The sequence below is a fragment of the Bubalus bubalis genome, chromosome X, assembly GCF_019923935.1.
Source record: "Bubalus bubalis isolate 160015118507 breed Murrah chromosome X, NDDB_SH_1, whole genome shotgun sequence".
Classification (NCBI taxonomy): Eukaryota; Metazoa; Chordata; class Mammalia; order Artiodactyla; family Bovidae; genus Bubalus; species Bubalus bubalis.
In genome coordinates, this window is record NC_059181.1 from 42,758,898 (window position 1) to 42,775,426 (window position 16,529).

Genomic DNA, 16,529 nt, shown 5'->3' on the forward strand with positions numbered 1-16,529 from the left:
GTGATGGGACCAGATGCCATGAACTTTGTTTTCTGAATGCTGAGCTTTAAGCCAACTTTTTCACTCTCCACTTTCACTTTCACCAAGAGGCTTTTTAGTTCCTCTTCACTTTCTGCCCTAAGGGTGGTGTCATCTGCATATCTGAGGTTATTGAGATTTCTCCTGGCAATCTTGATTCCAGCTTGTGTTTCTTCCAGTCCAGCATTTCTCATGATGTACTCTGCATATAAGTTAAATAAGCAGGGTGATAATTAGGCCTCATAAATCTCTGGGTGGCCCTCCCAGCAACAATCCCAAAGAAAAGCACAGATGACCTAAATGCTTTGAAAAAGACCTAGATGGGCAGGATGTACTATAGTGCTCTTTATTCTTTGTGCATGTTCTTGGCGAATTGGCCTCATCAATAACTAAACAAATGGGATTGCTTAGTGACGTCATATGGGATTGGGGGGTCAGTTCTTGAGGTCAAAGGATTGCTATTTTCAGTGGTCCTTTGAAAGAGAGATGTAAGGCACATTTAAACTGTAAAAAATAAACAGGTTCTTTTTGTTTTTATGAGACTTAGCAACATATATATGTATATTTTTTAGAATTCTAACCAAAGTCTTCTGGCCACTTTTTCTCTTTCAACAGAATGAACATGTTGACTACGTAGATGTTGGCGGTGCTTATGTAGGCCCGACCCAGAATAGGATCTTACGGTTATCTAAGCAACTGGGTTTAGAAACTTACAAAGTGAATGTAAATGAGCGTCTTGTTCATTATGTCAAGGTAAGCCTGATGTTTTACTCAAGTGTTTTACTCAGTGGGGAAGCATTTTATTTGGGAAAACATTTGGTTTTGTTTTCAGGTTTTTTGTCAAAGCAAGCACAAAAGTAGGTTCTCAGCTTTAAAGTAGTATTCTGCCTTGCTTTCCTTCTTTTTAAAAAAGTCCTTGTGGACTCCTGCAGTCACTGAAAGTGGGCATTCTTCAGCTTGGTTCTCCTCCACCTCACCCACTGTGGCCCTAGAAGGCCACACCCTGCCTCTAGTCCAGCTGGAATAGGGGTGGAAGGCTCTCAGCTTCCTTTCTTCCCATCCCTCTGGGGCTGAGGGAAGCACCTGAAATAGACACACACACACACACACACACACACACACAGTCCAGGCAGCTCCTGAGGCACCTATGAGGCAGTTCTAAGGCCCCAAGGAACACAACAGTTTGAGGCCACTGAAGACTCTAAATGGGTCGTTCATCCTCATCCTTACCTGACATTTCTTTGCACACTTTGATCGTTTTCTCTGCACCTAGCCATGCCTATTGGGAAGTCTAGCTCAGTTGTGCAATTTCCTACTGTTTAAACAAGAGATTGTTTAAACTCAAAGTGCTGCTATCCCCTCAAGGAACAGCAGCTGTTGCCCATGTTATTCTTTCTTCCTGAAGCCAAACATGGAGCAGATGGAGTCTGAAAAAGGGCCTGGAGAAATCAAGTTTCTGGTCTGATACTGCAGCCCACTTCCTGGAACTAGTATCACCAGAGCAGGGGTCAGTTATTCCTAATGCCAGGATTCCCACACCACTAGCCATATCACTTCTCAACAGATGCATCACCCAACCCCCAGCAATCATGTGGGTATGCCATCTTCAGGGCCTTTCAGAGCAGAGATTTGAGGATCCTTGAATGTACATATGGACACTGATGCCCAGTTGGTGAGGTCAGGAATCTTGGGAAACTTTGATTAGCTGCTTTGGGTGGTTTGTGATGCTTGGGGGAGTTTGGCAGTCAGACAAATGAGAAAAGAAACCAGCAGCCTTTAGAAAAACTGGTTTCAGAGGTCAAGGGAGAAATGGAAAAGTATAAAAAAAACGTTAGACAAAGTAAATTTATGAACACTGGCTTCAATAGGCCATGATCAAAAAGGAAAAACTCCTTTGCTTTCCTAATTTGTCTTCTCTGCACGGCATGATGTTTACCTGGACTAGTAAGTAATAACAAAGGTAAGAGTAATAGCAACTGTTAAATAACATGTATTGAGCACTTTGACCTGTATTATCATATTTAATGTAGGGAGAGAAACCAAATCCTTTGTACTACTCGACTGCTAGTTAAACAGTCATCTAAATTTACTGTCTAGTCCATCTAGGACTCAAATGAGTCTGGTAATTATCTTGGAACCTGAGCAAATTTATACTCCGCTTTACAGAGGAAAACACTGAGGTTCAGTGAGGTCAAGTGACTTGACAAAGGTATAAAACTAGTAATGGTCTACCTACCCCCTAAACATACGTGCTCTTTATGAATTTTAGGATTTACTTATATTCTGAAGATGCTAAAGATTGTTCTTTTAATTTAAGACAGTCTCATCTAATGGAAAGGTGGAGAATAGATATGCTGTTAGGAAATTCCGTGGCAGTCAAGTGGTTAGGACTCAGGACTTTCACTGCCGTGGCCTGGGTTAGATCCCTGGTTGGGAAACAAAGATTCTACAAGCCATGTGGCACAGCCAATAAATAAATAAACACTTGCCATTAAACCATCCTCTCACATACTTTAACCTGCCAAGGAGCACCTATTTTCACCCAAGGTAGACTACAAAGTTAAGGTAAAAAAAAAAAAAAAACTAGGGCACCAGTTAAAGGTTAATTTATTTTACCTGAATGAGTGGCTTTCTGCTAGTGTTTCTGATAAATCACATCATTTCTGCAATGAGAAATACGCAAGGTAGTGGATGTTTTTATAATGACCAGGAAACTAGAAAGTGAGGAGGCCGGATTAGGGAAAGAGCAGGAAGATATTTAGCTATTCCAGATAAGATTGATAATCAACTGTATGTGCTTAGTCGCTCAGTCGTGTCCAACATTTTGCGACCCCATGGACTGTAGCCCGCCAGGATTCTCTGTCCATGGGGATTCTCCAGGCAAGAATACTGGAGTGGGTTGCCATGCCCTCCTCCAGGGGACCTTCCTGACCCAGGGATTGAACCCAGGTCTCCCGCATTGCAGGTGGATTCTTTACCGTCTGAGCCACCAGGGAAGCCCAATTAATTGTATAGCAAAAAATAATTCCACTTATTTAAGAATATCTCCACTCGTAGTGTTATGTTTGCTTCTAGGGAGAAGAAAGGACTCTTCCTGCCAGCATGGTCATGAATTGGGCCAATAATGCAAATTGTTTATGTGACACTCTACATTAGCTCTCCGCACAAGCTCAGCTTCTGTAATCTAATACAGTATATTCTTTTCAGTAAATAACACTGAAATGAAGTGGGCAAATAACTGGACGATTGTGGCTGTCTAGTTAAACCAAGCCATATTCTTTATGATCCAGATTGCTCCAGCTCTTAAATTTTACTAATCTGCAGCCTTCAAGAATACCTCCATTGCTTCTTCTGTCAGCAGACTGTAGTGCATTCAGTTTCCACCTACTCTAGGGTGATTTTCACTATTCACCAGAGAGCTATTCTTGACCTTAGCTAGATTGTGTTTACGGGGCAAATTTTGATTGTGTGGTCCCAAGCCTGAGCCTCTGAAGCACTGGGGATAGATGCTGGGTGGTGTTTTCCACTCTCTCCCTTCCCCAAGAGGACTAAGTTTACCTGCTTTAGTGGGATCTTAGTTCCCCGGTTCAGTTCAGCTCAGTTAACTTCAGTCGCTCGGTCATGTCTGACTCTTTGCGACCCCATGGACTGCAGTGTGCCATTGCCAAATCCTGGAGTTTACTCAAGCTCATGTCCATTGAGTCGGTGATGCCATCCAACCAGCTCATCCTCTGTTGTCCCCTTCTCCTCCTGCCTTCAGTCTTTCCCAGCATCAGGGTCTTTTCAAGTGAGTCAGCTCTTCGCATCAGGTGGCCAAAGTATTGGAGTTTCAGCTTCAACATCAGTCCTTCCAGTGAATATTCAGGACTGATTTCCTTTAGGATGGACTGGTTGGATCTCCTTGCTGTCCAAGGGACTCTCAAGAGTCTTCTGCAACACCACAGTTCAAAAGCATCAATTTTTCAGCACTCAGCTTTCTTTATAGTCCAACTCTCACATCCATACATGACTACTGGAAAAACCATAGCTTTGACAAGAAGGACCTTTGTTGGCAAAGTAATGTCTCTGCTTTTTAATATGCTCTCTAGGTTGGTCATAACTTTTCTTCCAAGGAGCAAGTGTCTTTTAATTTTATGGCTGCAGTCACCATCTGCAGTGATTTTGGAGCCCAGAAAAATAAGTCTGTCATTGTTTCCACTGTTTCCCCATCTATTTGCCATGAAATGATGGGACCAGATGCCATGATCTTAGTTTTCTGAATGTTGAGTTTTAAGCCAACGTTTTCACTTTCCTTTTTCACTTTCATCAAGAGGCTCTTTAGTTCTTCTTCAACTTTCTGCCATAAGGGTGGTGTCATCTGTGTATCTGAGGTTATTGATATTTCTCCCAGCAATCTTGATTACAGCTTGTGCTCCATCCAGCTCATCATAGAAATGATATACTCTGCATATAAGTTAAATAAGCAGGGTGACAATATAAAGCCTTGATGTACTCCTTTTCCGATTTGGAACCAGTCTGTTGTTCTATGTCCAGTTCTAACTGTTGCTTCTTGACCTGCATACAGATTTCTCAGGAGGCAGGTCAGGTGGTCTGGTATTCCCATCTCTTGAAGAATTTTCCAGTTTGTTGTGATCCCAACTGGGGATCAAACCCAGGCCCCCTGCAGTGGAAGCATGGAGTCTTAACCATTGGACTGACAGGGAAGTCCCTATCTACTTCATTTTTAGAAGGTTCTTATTCTAAATTCATTCGTTGTTTCAGTAAGTAGTCACTGGACAATCAACTGTGTACCAGATATTGTTCTAGGCTGGATATAGACTGATGGATACATGATTCAGGTTCCTGCTCACATAGAGCTTGCCATTTCAGGGGAGGAAATAAGTAAACAACAAACAGTAAATAAGTAATATTAAGTAACATTTCTGCCTGTATCCTTCATGGATCTTGAGAATAGAGTTGCTATTCTAACTCTGGTTTAGTAAATCTGATTCTCATATCATAGTTTCCTGACTGATTCCTACAGTGAACAGGTTTTATATATGTTGTGAATTTGATATGGCTTTATTTGGGAGACTGTATCTGATTTGTGAAATTAACAGAAATTAATCAGGTCTTTAACCTAAAAGGTGGCTTTGAGGTGGTGTCAGCTAGATACTTTAGTTTACAATGTACTCTATGGATCTTTTATTCTGGAATGTGTACAGGAAGCAGGTGGACTTGAACATCTCTTGGACTGACTGACTGATTACTTGTGTTAGTAAAGAAGATGCACCATCTTTGCACTTGTTTTATGAGTTACTTTCATTGAGTTGTGGAGACTTTTGGGTTAAGTTTTACATTGCCGCATCTTGGAAAAGGAGGAAGAAATACTTCATTTTCTTTTCTTTTGCTTTCCATGGGTTTCTCCAGACCATAACAATGAAGGTAGGGTATCAAGAGGGTGAACACTGCCAGAGATGGAGCAAGGCTTTTTGCAGGGACTGCTTTAAAGGAGACATTGATATTTTTACTCATTCTCACTTTCTGCCTGCTTTTTGAATCCTCCCTAAATAAAAATACAGACTAGATAGACCACATATTTGCTTTTAGAGAATGATGTGATAAAGATTTGTTTGAAACAGTCTAGGCTTTCTTGATAGTAACAGTTCACCAAGCGATTTTTCTGAGTATTGGTTCTGTTCTTCCCACACATTTACTCCATGTTTCTGTGCCAACGACTGAAATCAAAGGCTTTTCAGAACGTGTGTGTTCTGGAATGCTAAGTAATTTTCTTTGTTGTTGCTAAGAGGTGAATTTTGTTTTTGCCAGTAGGCTGTGTTGAAAGCAGAGGATGTGTTTTTTTTTTGTTGTTAGTTTGTCTTAATGCTTGCCAGATATAACTGCGACTTTGACCCTTTGCTTCTAATAAGGTGTTTCTTTTGGATCGGGGACATATATTTTTAAGCCGCTTTTAACACCTTTCCATACCAACTCACAGAAGTCTTTTCTTTTGTCTTCAAAGAAAGTTATGCTTTCACTTTCCACCCCTCTCAGTAGGAAACCCTAGGAGCCAAAAGTTTTAGGCTCTTGTAGGGATGTCGATTGTCCTGTCTTTGCCTCCTTTCTTTTAATCACCTGAATTCATCCCTCCTGATTCCACGCATTGGTGTTGCCTTCTATCTATAATATACATATATCTGTGTTACCTCATTTGAGCTTCCTTGATCCTTTGAGGTAGTAGCATTATTTACCCCATCTTACACATGAGAAAATTGAGGCTTAGAGAGTTTAGGAGCCAAAGTGGGGCTTTCCAGGTATTGAACTCAGGTTCTGTGAGTTACATCACACCATTCCTTATTCTGTGGGCAGAGTTAACTTGTGAACCCCTTTAATAAACTGCTCCGAGATACAACAGGAATCATCTTACCCCAACAGGCTTTAGAGTCCTCAGATGCCACTTTGGCAGTAAGGGCTCCTATGGATTCCAGGGGTTGGTGTGGAGTGGGTATGCCTAGGAGTCATATGCGGCGCCATTCACCAGGGTGGCCTCATCTCTTGTACCCTTAGCCATAGATCTGGTCCCCCTCTGGTCTTCAGTGAGGGCTTGACTCCTGAGAAAGCCCCAGGCTGCCCCAGTTAGGCTCAGCAGGCTGAAGAAGATGGATTTTGTTATTGTGTTAAAATACTAAAGCTAAAAAAAATAAAATAAAATACTAAAGCTAGAGGCCTGGGACATGGCTTAGAATTGTTGTCTATATATTCTTTTTTATAAGTGACTTATGTAAACTTATTAGTCAACGTATCATCAATAACAGTATTTTATTTTATGCCATTGTACTCTGCCTGGTTTACAAAAGAAGAAAAGAGGATTTAAAGTAATTTGTATAAGTCAGAGTAGAAGATGAAAAAAGACAATTAGGTAAGGACAGGCAAGTGGTAATGGGCTTGTGTTCATGATAAGAAATTGTTTTGATCATAGAAATGAAGTAATACAAAAGGGATGTTTTTCTCTAAATTCAATTATACATAGGATTTTAAAAGCAGAAAGACTAAAAATATTTACATATTTTCACTCTGTTCTATCAAGTATTCAGTATAAAGAAATATAGAAATAGCTTGTAAGAAATAGTTGCTAGTAATTTCCATTCTTTTTTTCTTCTCTATTTTAAAAGGCTTCATATACTTCTTGTGGATCATAGGAAAGCTTAATGACAAATTACCCTTAAAGCCTTGTGCTGTTTAGAAAGTTAGGTCAGCGTTAACCATTTTCTCAATATACAGCAAAGTCCGATTAATTATTAGATTTTTCCTTTTCATTAATTAAAAAAAATAGACAAGGCAACGGCAACCCACTCCAGTACTCTTGCCTGGAAAATTCCATGGACAGAGGAGCCTGGTAGGTAGGGTGCAGTCCATGGGGTCGCTGATAGTTGGACACAGCAACTTAACTTTTAGTTTTCACTTTCATGCATTGGAGAAGGAAATGGCAACCCACTCCAGTGTTCTTGCCTAGAGAATCCCAGGGACGGGGGAGCCTGGTGGGCTGCCGTCTATGGGGTCGCACAGAGTCGGACATGACTGAAGCAACTTAGCAGCAGCAGCAGCAGACATAACCTAAAAGTCACCATCTTAACCTACTTAGGTATATAATTTAGTGACATTAAGTACATTCACTTTTTATATTCCTTTCATTCATTTTTAATAGGAAGTAATTCACTACAGAAATCATTTTTCTAGCCATTCATTGAGAAATAGTCTAGAATCACCCACCCGCCTTGGACTGGCCTTCACTGGCAGCATAGAAAGGGCAATAGGTCACCCACAAAGCTTTTCTCTCACTGAGGCTGTGGGACTTTTCAATTACCTCTTCAAGTGGGACTCTGGCATTTTGGTTAATGGCAAAAAGAACTTGTGAATAGAATGAAACATTACAAAAGCAGCTTCCTCAAGAGAAACTGTTCTAGTCTCCATGATTACCCAACTCTGGGAGGTTCTGACCTTTCAGGACAGAATGTAGTTTCTAGCTAGAGATCTCCCCCTGCCTCCCCACTCCTTGCTTTCTACTTCCTCCCTGAGTAGCCCCTATTCCCACCCCAGAGCACACACCCAAGTATCCCAACCAGAAGGCTTAATCATTCAGTTCAGCTCAGTTGCTCAGGCGTGTCCAACTCTTTGCAACCCCAAGGTCCTGAATTTTTTAACTTTTTTTTAATCTTGTCCATTCTGAGCCTCCTGAAGAAGGGAAAGTTCACTTGTCCCACTGGCCCAGCCAGAAAGTCTTTTCTGTCATTGCCCTGTCTTGCCGCTTAACAGGATCAATAGCCCTCTGTCTCAGGTGTGGACTCCAAGCCTTTTCACTTGTATAGCAAACTCAGTGAACAAATACCTTTTGAAAACCTAGTGGATCTCAGTAAGTGACAGTTATCCTCACTTTAGAGATAGGAGAAAGTCGTAAGAACGTTAATGTCAGTTCGTGTGCCCCATGTACAATGAGGCCAAACAAACTGAAGGTCAGAGTTTGGAGCAGAGAAAGGGTTATTGCAAGGCCATGTAATGAACTGGGTGGGCTCATGCCCTAAAAAGCCCTGAGCTCCCTGAAGGGTTTTGGCAAAGCACTTTTAAAAGCCAGGTGAGGGAGGGGGAGTCACAGGGTCTGTGACCAGTTTGTGCACAGTTCTCTGGCTGATGGCGAAGTAGCAAGGTGGTGTCACAGGGGTTAACATTATTAGTCCTTAGGCTACAGAAGGCCTGGGGCTATATGCTTCTGGTGCTCAAGTAGTTAACATCTTCCATTGTTGGAGAGGGTGTGTCACTAAATTGTGTCTGATTCTTTCCAACCCCATGGACTGTAGCCTGCCAGACTCCTCTGTCCATGGAATTTTCCAGGCAAGAATACTGTAGCGGGTTGCCATTTCCCACTCTAAGAAAGGGGGAAGTTTATAGCATCTGTAAAACAACTCAGGAAATGTTCATCAAGTACTATTATCTAGGTACTTCAGAGAGGAGCTAAAGCAGAGGATATGGGGGAAGGCCCGTCTCAGGAAGGCCCCATAGCGTCTTGTTCAGTTATAGGAATGTAAGTATTTGGTTCCAGGTCCTACAAGAAGTGAATGAGAGAGACAGACAGACAGATAGGCAGATGTGAAAGCCTAGTTGATAATTACTCTTAGTAAACACAGAACTTGGAACTGAAAAAAACCAAATAATGAAAGTAATGTTGATACTTTATATTTGAATGGTCCAGTATTGTTTTCATAGTACTTTATTGTATTTTTTGCCTTGTGATTGGATTTGGTGCAACTGGAAGAAGAAAATTCTAGGTGGGATCGCAGAAAATTTGAGTGTTAATTATTGTTAAATGTAATGAATACTTTGCTCGCAAAAGCTGTTGAGCTGAGTCCTCTTCATTTCAAAGACTTTGCTTATGTCAGGTTTTTCAAACTAAGAGAACAATTACCAAACTATTAGTACATTTGCTTTCATTCCCATAGCTCTCATGTAATTTGTCAGACTCAGATGATACACAGTGAACCTCAGGCTGAGATTTAATTTTGTGTGTTTGCCAAAGTACCCAGTGGCCTAGTTTCCACAGCCATATCCAGCAGATAAACGGCTCTGAAAAAAACATCAGGCTTTAGAGACATGGTAGGAAATCACCATCAGCTCACACTTCCTGATCAGCAGAAGATGATAAAGTAGACCCTGGGGTATAGCCGTGGGTGCTGCTGTTGCTAAGTCCCTTCAGTCGTGTCCAACTCTGGGACCCCGTAGACGGCAGCCTACCAGGCTCCTCTGTCCCTGGGATTCTCCAGGCAAGAGTACTGGAGTGGGTTGCCATTTCCTTCTCCAAGCCGTGGGTGCAGTCACTCACTAGTCCACATAATTGTCTGGGCACCCACCCGAGAAGTCCTGAATATCTGTGACTTTCCCCCAGTTGGTAGAATTTTTAAAAATACTTTTCTGATGTCCAGATGTTGGAGAGATTGTGCTAGGAATCTGATGGTTTCTGGTCCACCCTCCCTCCCACTGCAAGCCCTCATCACATCTCTACCAGCCTGAGTGCAGGAGCCATCACAGACGAAACTCCACCCAGTACAGGGACAGGGCTGCCTCTGCCTGGTCACTGGGATACACAAAGTGAAAGCTCTCAGTTAACAGCCTATCTGGCAAGAAGTTCTGCTTTGCCCTTGACCCTCTCAACCTGCTCTGCTGTACTTTTTGTCTGTACTGCCCTGTTCCCAGGGGAGCAGAGACCCAGACCTGAGACTCAACACAGAGCCCTTGCAGTTTTAGCTAGATGTACAAGTGAATTTGTTGCAGGAAGGAGGACCACTTCCAGGGCCCGAGAATGGGCTCCTGTCTCACACTTGGAAATGAATTGCCCGAGGACACACATGCTGACAAAGAGAGAGACTATTGGGAAGGGGCGCCCAGGCAGAGAATGGCAGGGAATCCAGGAGAACCTCTCTGCCACATGGCTCGAAATCTTGGGTTTTATGGTGATGGGATTAGTTTCTGGGTTGTCCCTGGCCAATCATTCTGGCTCAAGGTCCTTCCTGGTGGCACACACATTGCTCAGCCAAGATGGATTCCAGTGAGGAGGATTCTGGGAGGTTGGTAGGACATATGCACTGGAGTCTCTTCCTTCCTTTTGACCTTTCCCAATTCTTCCAGTTGTTGGTAGCTTCTTAGTTTCTCATTCCTTACCAGGACCGATGCCTCCTGAATGTGTCAGGCCTGACCAGGGCAGGAGGTTTCAGTCAGTGGTTCCCCTAACAACTTCATCTGACTTCTCCTGTTTGACTCAGTGTTGTGGAACTATGTGCCTTTTGTCCAGCAGAGGTATGCATAAGAATTTATTCCCATTTGTAGCATTTGGAAAATAAATATTCTGTTTATTTTGGGTTTTCTTTCTAGTTTGTGTTTTCCTGTGTTCTCTCAGGCCCCTACCAGTGACAGCCAACATATGAAGAAAGCATGCCTAAGGGAATATTTTCCAAGCAATTTTATTTCCAAAAATGCTTTGCAAAAGAGGGAGTTTGTTGGTTGGATAAATTTTGGAAATGTCCCATATTCTAAGCCTGTCTTTGAGAGCCAAGATATCCATTAGGAAATTAGAAGTATTATGAGGGCTAGCAGTTTTTTTTTTTTAAGCTGTTTAACTATAAGTCAGCATTCTCCAGATTTATGGCCATGGAACTCATTTTCATATAGCATCCAGAAAGATCAGAGTGAGAAATGTTAACATAAATGTGTTTAGAGATTTAGGTTCCCTAAGAAAGTGAGTCTTTCATCTTTCTCTTCTCTTTAGCACCTTACACATAGTGAATTCTAGTAACTTGGATGGTAATTTACTAGTTTTGGTAATTACTACCAATGGTAATATTGATTATGGTTATTTTTAAAAAGCTATGCCTGTGAATTGATAAGGAAAAATCAGTGCCAAATTGGCGTTCATTTGAAGCTCTTGTCTGAGTTGGGAAAAGAGGGGGTCATTTGTATAAAAAGAGAGTGGATCCTTTCTGGGGACTAGGGGAACTAAGTGTGATAGGAGATGGGATATAAAAAAGCAAGATTTCTAGTCTTCCTCATATTCCTTCATTTAACAAGCATTTCTTAGACCCTTGGTATTTGTAATACAAGGCAATGTAGGAAATGAGGCATAATCCTTCTTCTCAGGTGTGTTGAGACTAGTCCAGATGGTAAGACATGTACTTAACTCAGTTTAACATTGTAAGAAATGGCAAAGGGCTTTGAACAAATGAACAAAGTGCTCTAGTGCATTCAGAGGAAGCTAAAGTGGTTTCTGCTCCAGGCAGCTAGGTGAGATCTTTGGGACCATGTCCCTCTCAGATCAGTATTCACTCATGCCTACAACCTCCAGGTGTGGAAGTACATCCTAATAGGTTCTCAGTGGGGGATCCAGCTCAGTGGCTTTGCAGGTCCAATCTTTCTGACATGGAGACTGAGACACAGAGTTGGGGGCCAGGGGAGTCTGAACTGAAAGCATGGAGACATGAACTCTGGTTCTGCCACTACCAGGTACCAGCTGGGTTTAAACAAATTAGACACACACACACACACACACACACACACACACACACACCACAGGCATACTTCAGAGATACTATAGCTTCAGTTCTAGAACCACTGCAGTGAGGCAAAAATATCACAATAAAGTGAGCCACACAACTTTGTTTCTCATTACATATATAAGAGTTATATTTACACTATACTATTAAGTGTGTAAGAGCATTATGGGACTTCCCTGGTGGCTCAGATGGTAAAGAATCCGCCTGCAATGCAGAAGACCTGGGTTCGATCCCTGGGTCGGGAAGATCCCCTGGAGGACAGCATGGCAACCCACTCCACTATTCTTGCCTGGAGAATCCCATGGATAGAGGAGTCTGGTGGGCTACAGTCCATAGGGTTGCAAAGAGTTGGTCACAGTTGAAGCAACTTAGCACGCATGCATGCATGGCTAAATGAATAAGAAGAATTTTACACAAACAGTATAATGTGATAAGATCTAAGTTTTAGTGAATATTATAATGACCTGTGGGATTTGTTCAAAATATAGATTGCCTGCCCACACACCCTTGATTAATAGGCCTGATGGCAGGATCCCTGTAATCTGTACCCTGAGTTATTCTGAGCAACTTCTGCTATAAATCCAGGAATCCTGCAAATGGAAAGAGTTGGATTCCGGAAAAGTTTATGATATTCATTCACATGTATATTACTCTACAGCAGGGTTTATCAACCAGGGCACTACTGACTTTTGGAACTGGATAACTCTGTTGTAATGGGGCTGTCCTGTGCATTGTAGGCTATCAAGCAGCAACCCCCAACCAATTATGACAATTAAAACTGTCTCCAGACATTGCCACATATAACCTGGGGAGCATAGTCAATCCTGGTTGAGAAGCACTCCTCAACAGGGACCAAAGCCCCAGGAGTCAGACTAGAGATAGTGATACTGATCTTTCTAGATCAAATCTGTTAACAGTGAAGAGCACCTTTCTCTAAAAACTTGAGGTCCCCAAAGAAAACATTCTCAGAAGGGTCTGTCTACCTGTCCTCTTAATGTCTCAGCTATCCCACTCAAGTACTAGACACACCAAACACTAATAATCAACTTATGTAGCCTTTGGTATAAGACACATTTCCCCTTTACACTTTCTACTGGAGTGTGTATCACTCAAAATATACAAAAGATCTCAATATAGCACTTTACCAGCCTCCATAGATAGAACCTGAAGCGTAGGTTGGGTTATAAAAGGGAAGGAAATAAATGCCAATAAAGGGTTAATGAGTTGTTACAGCTGTGGGCAACTGAGGCTCAGTTCCCCTTAGTTTTACCTGAGAAATTGTGTGGACTATGCCAAAGAATTGCCCCACCAAGAGCAGAGAAGCTAAAAAAAAAAAAAAAAAAAGAACAGAGAAGCTGAGAGAATTTGTCCGTGTTCCTCATTGACTGGGGTTGCCCTTATGTCCCATGGTGGATGTTGACCATTGAACATCTGTTGCAGAGTAAGCTTCAATAATCAGGTATAAGATGATCAATCCTTAGGATATCAGCCTCATCAGTCAAGGTTCAGTGAGATAAGCAAAATGACTAAAGGATTTATTATAGGGACTTGGCCTTATCTAACTGTGGGGATGGAGAAGGCAATGGCACCCCACTCCAGTACTCTTGCCTGGAAAATCCCATGGATGGAGGAGCCTGGTGGGCTGTAGTCCATGTGGTTGCGAAGAGTCGGACACAACTGAGCGACTTCCTTTTCACTTTTCACTTTCATGCATTGGAGAAGGAAATGGCAACCCACTCCAGTGTTCTTGCCTGGAGAATCCCAGGGGCCGGGGAGCCTGGTGGGCTTCCGTCTATGTGGTTGCACAGAGTCGGACACGACTGAAGCGACTTAGCAGCAGCAGCAGCAACTGTGGGGAAATAAGTCTTTGCATCTGATGCTGGAGTTTGAAGGGCAGGCAGTCAGGAAGGGAAGATAGACGTATGATGGGGAAAAGCAAGAACAAGCTGGAACCCACAAGTGTGAGCTGGAGTCCAGATTAGCCTTTGTTGCCTCTGATCTTGATACTGCGGGTGTCTTGCAGAAGCTAGGATTCTTCATCATGGAGCTAAATACATATACCTGGCCTAAGAGTTGGAGAAGCTGAAGGAGGATCCCAGAAGGGTGGAATAGTTGCAGGCCCTCATGCCATGAAAATCAGCAGCAATGTGTGTGACCCCCAAAAGGAGTGGCTGCTTCACTTTTACTCTTTAGATTTCCCATAAGAATCTTTCTTGTGACCTATCCTAACCAGAAATACACAGGAAAGAAAACTCAGAAATCCAGTTCGGCCTGAACAAGTTGACAGAGTACAAAGCCATTATATCATCTCTTCCCTCTACCACTTGCTCAGTGAGCCCACATACAAAATGGCATCCATGGCATCAAGGATGGAGACAATGTATGGTCTCAACAATATGACCTTCCACTCACCAAGACAGATTTGATTTTGGCTATCATTAGTCATTAAGGAAATGTAAGTCCAAACCACAATGAGATACCACGTTGCATCCACCAGGGTGACTATAATCAGAGAGACAGACAATAACAAGTGTTGGCAAGGATATGGAGATATTGGAATTTTCATATATTGCTGGTGGGAATGTAAGTTGGCGGCAGCTGCTTTGTGAAATACTTTGACAGTTCTTCAAAATGGAGTGGGAGAAAATTGAGAGTGACTTTTAATGAATAAGGGTTTCCTCTTGGGCTGATGAAAGTGTTCTAAAATTAGCTGTGGTGATGGTTTCACAACTTTGAATATACTAAAAAGCATTGAATTGTGCACTTCGAAAGGATGGATTGTAGAGTATGTGACTGATATCTTAGTAGAACTGTGAAAGAAAAACAGCCACTTACCTTCACATTGTAATATTTTCATCTTTTTTCTAACTACCTAGTTCTCTTGAGTTAATAGCATTTGTGAAAGAGGAAAAATATTTTTTTCAATGCCCTGTCAGTTATCTTTACTTACCCAAGAACCTCCAGAAGAACTCGTATTATTTCTATATTAATTGCTTTATTTGTAATGTTTGTATATACCTAGAGTCCCTTGGGAAAGATGGCATAACTATGCATTTTAAACCTTTTATTCTTAATGTTATGGTATCATTTATATCTGAGTTTAATGATTCTCTTTTTCAAGGGATGAGATTGCACAACTCAAGTGCCCATTGTGTCAGCTGTACAAATCCTGAGAGAGGGGGCTGAGCATAAGATGAAAATGAGGTCATGAACTTAAGAATGTGCTGCTAGCCCTTGAAGTTGTATAAGAGGTGGAGGGAGCAGAGGCATGAAAATTGCAAGCCATAATGCTGTGCAAATAAAATAACAACAAATCCAGATGATGAATGAGTTCCCCAGGGAAATGGGTGGGCCAAGGAAGGCTGAGGATTGGACCCTGGGAGAGTCAGTAGATCAGAGAAGAGAGGGTCTTACGAACCAGATGGCCACTTGGCAGAACCAATACATTAAGATAAGATATGGAAATTCCCTGGCAGTCTGGTGGATAGGATTCCACACTTTCACTGGGGAAGGCCTGGGTTCATCCCTGGTCCCTGGGGAATTAAGATCCCATAAACCTTGTGGCATGGCCAAAAAAAGGGGGAAAAAAGATAGGATAGATGTTTCCTTGTAAATTATGATGGCTTTTTCTAGGTAAAGTAGCACTATGTATAATGTTTGAAAAGAGTTTGGCTACCTGCATATTGAAAGAGGTAAAAAATGATTTTTTAAACTTAAAATACAACACGATCCTATTTAATGGGTCTCTTTTTAGATAATTTCTTTATTTAAAGCATTATGAACTATAGAAAATTAAACCACTAAAAGATTTCTCATACAGGCCAGTCGCAAAACAGTGAGACTAGAAAGGTGCCAGGGAATTCATATGGCTTGCACAGACATGTTCCTAAATCAATCCAGAACATATCTGCTTATTTTCAAGATGATTAAAGAAAAATATTTGTCAGCTTCCCTCAGTGGCCTATGATACTCTTTAATAACACTGATTACCTTCTGTTCAATTACATATTAAAAGTACAGAGCTGAAACTCACCACCATGCCAATTGGTAAATGCTACTTTCTGGCTTATTTTACAGGACCAACAATAAAGCTGGTGGGCTTCCCTGATAGCTCAGTTGGTAAAGAATCCGCCTGCAATGCAGGAGACCCTGGTTTGATTCCTGGGTCGGGAAGATCCCCTGGAGAAGGGATAGGCTACTCACTCCAGTATTCTTGGGCTTCCCTTGTGGCTCAGCTGGTAAAGAATCGGCTTGCAGTGTGGGAGACCTGGGTTCAATCCCTGAGTTGGGAAGATCCCCTGGAAAAGGGAAAGGCTACCCATTCCAGTATTCTAGCCTAGAGAATTCCACGGACTGTGTAGTCCATGCAGTTGTGAATAGTCGGACACTACTGAGCAACTTTCATTTTCACTTTTCTTTCAACAATAAAGAATGATGTGG

At 42.0% G+C, this 16,529-nt stretch overlaps 1 protein-coding gene across 1 annotated transcript in view; it reads left to right on the forward strand.

The window, feature by feature from the left end:
- The window catches only part of MAOA (monoamine oxidase A), an 80,320-nt gene that overhangs the window by 25,793 nt on the left and 37,998 nt on the right, over nucleotides 1-16,529 (forward strand). The window contains exon 3 of the mRNA XM_006049722.3: nucleotides 634-771. Within this exon, the coding sequence (XP_006049784.1) occupies nucleotides 634-771 (138 nt within the window). The remainder of the gene's footprint in view (nucleotides 1-633; nucleotides 772-16,529) is intronic.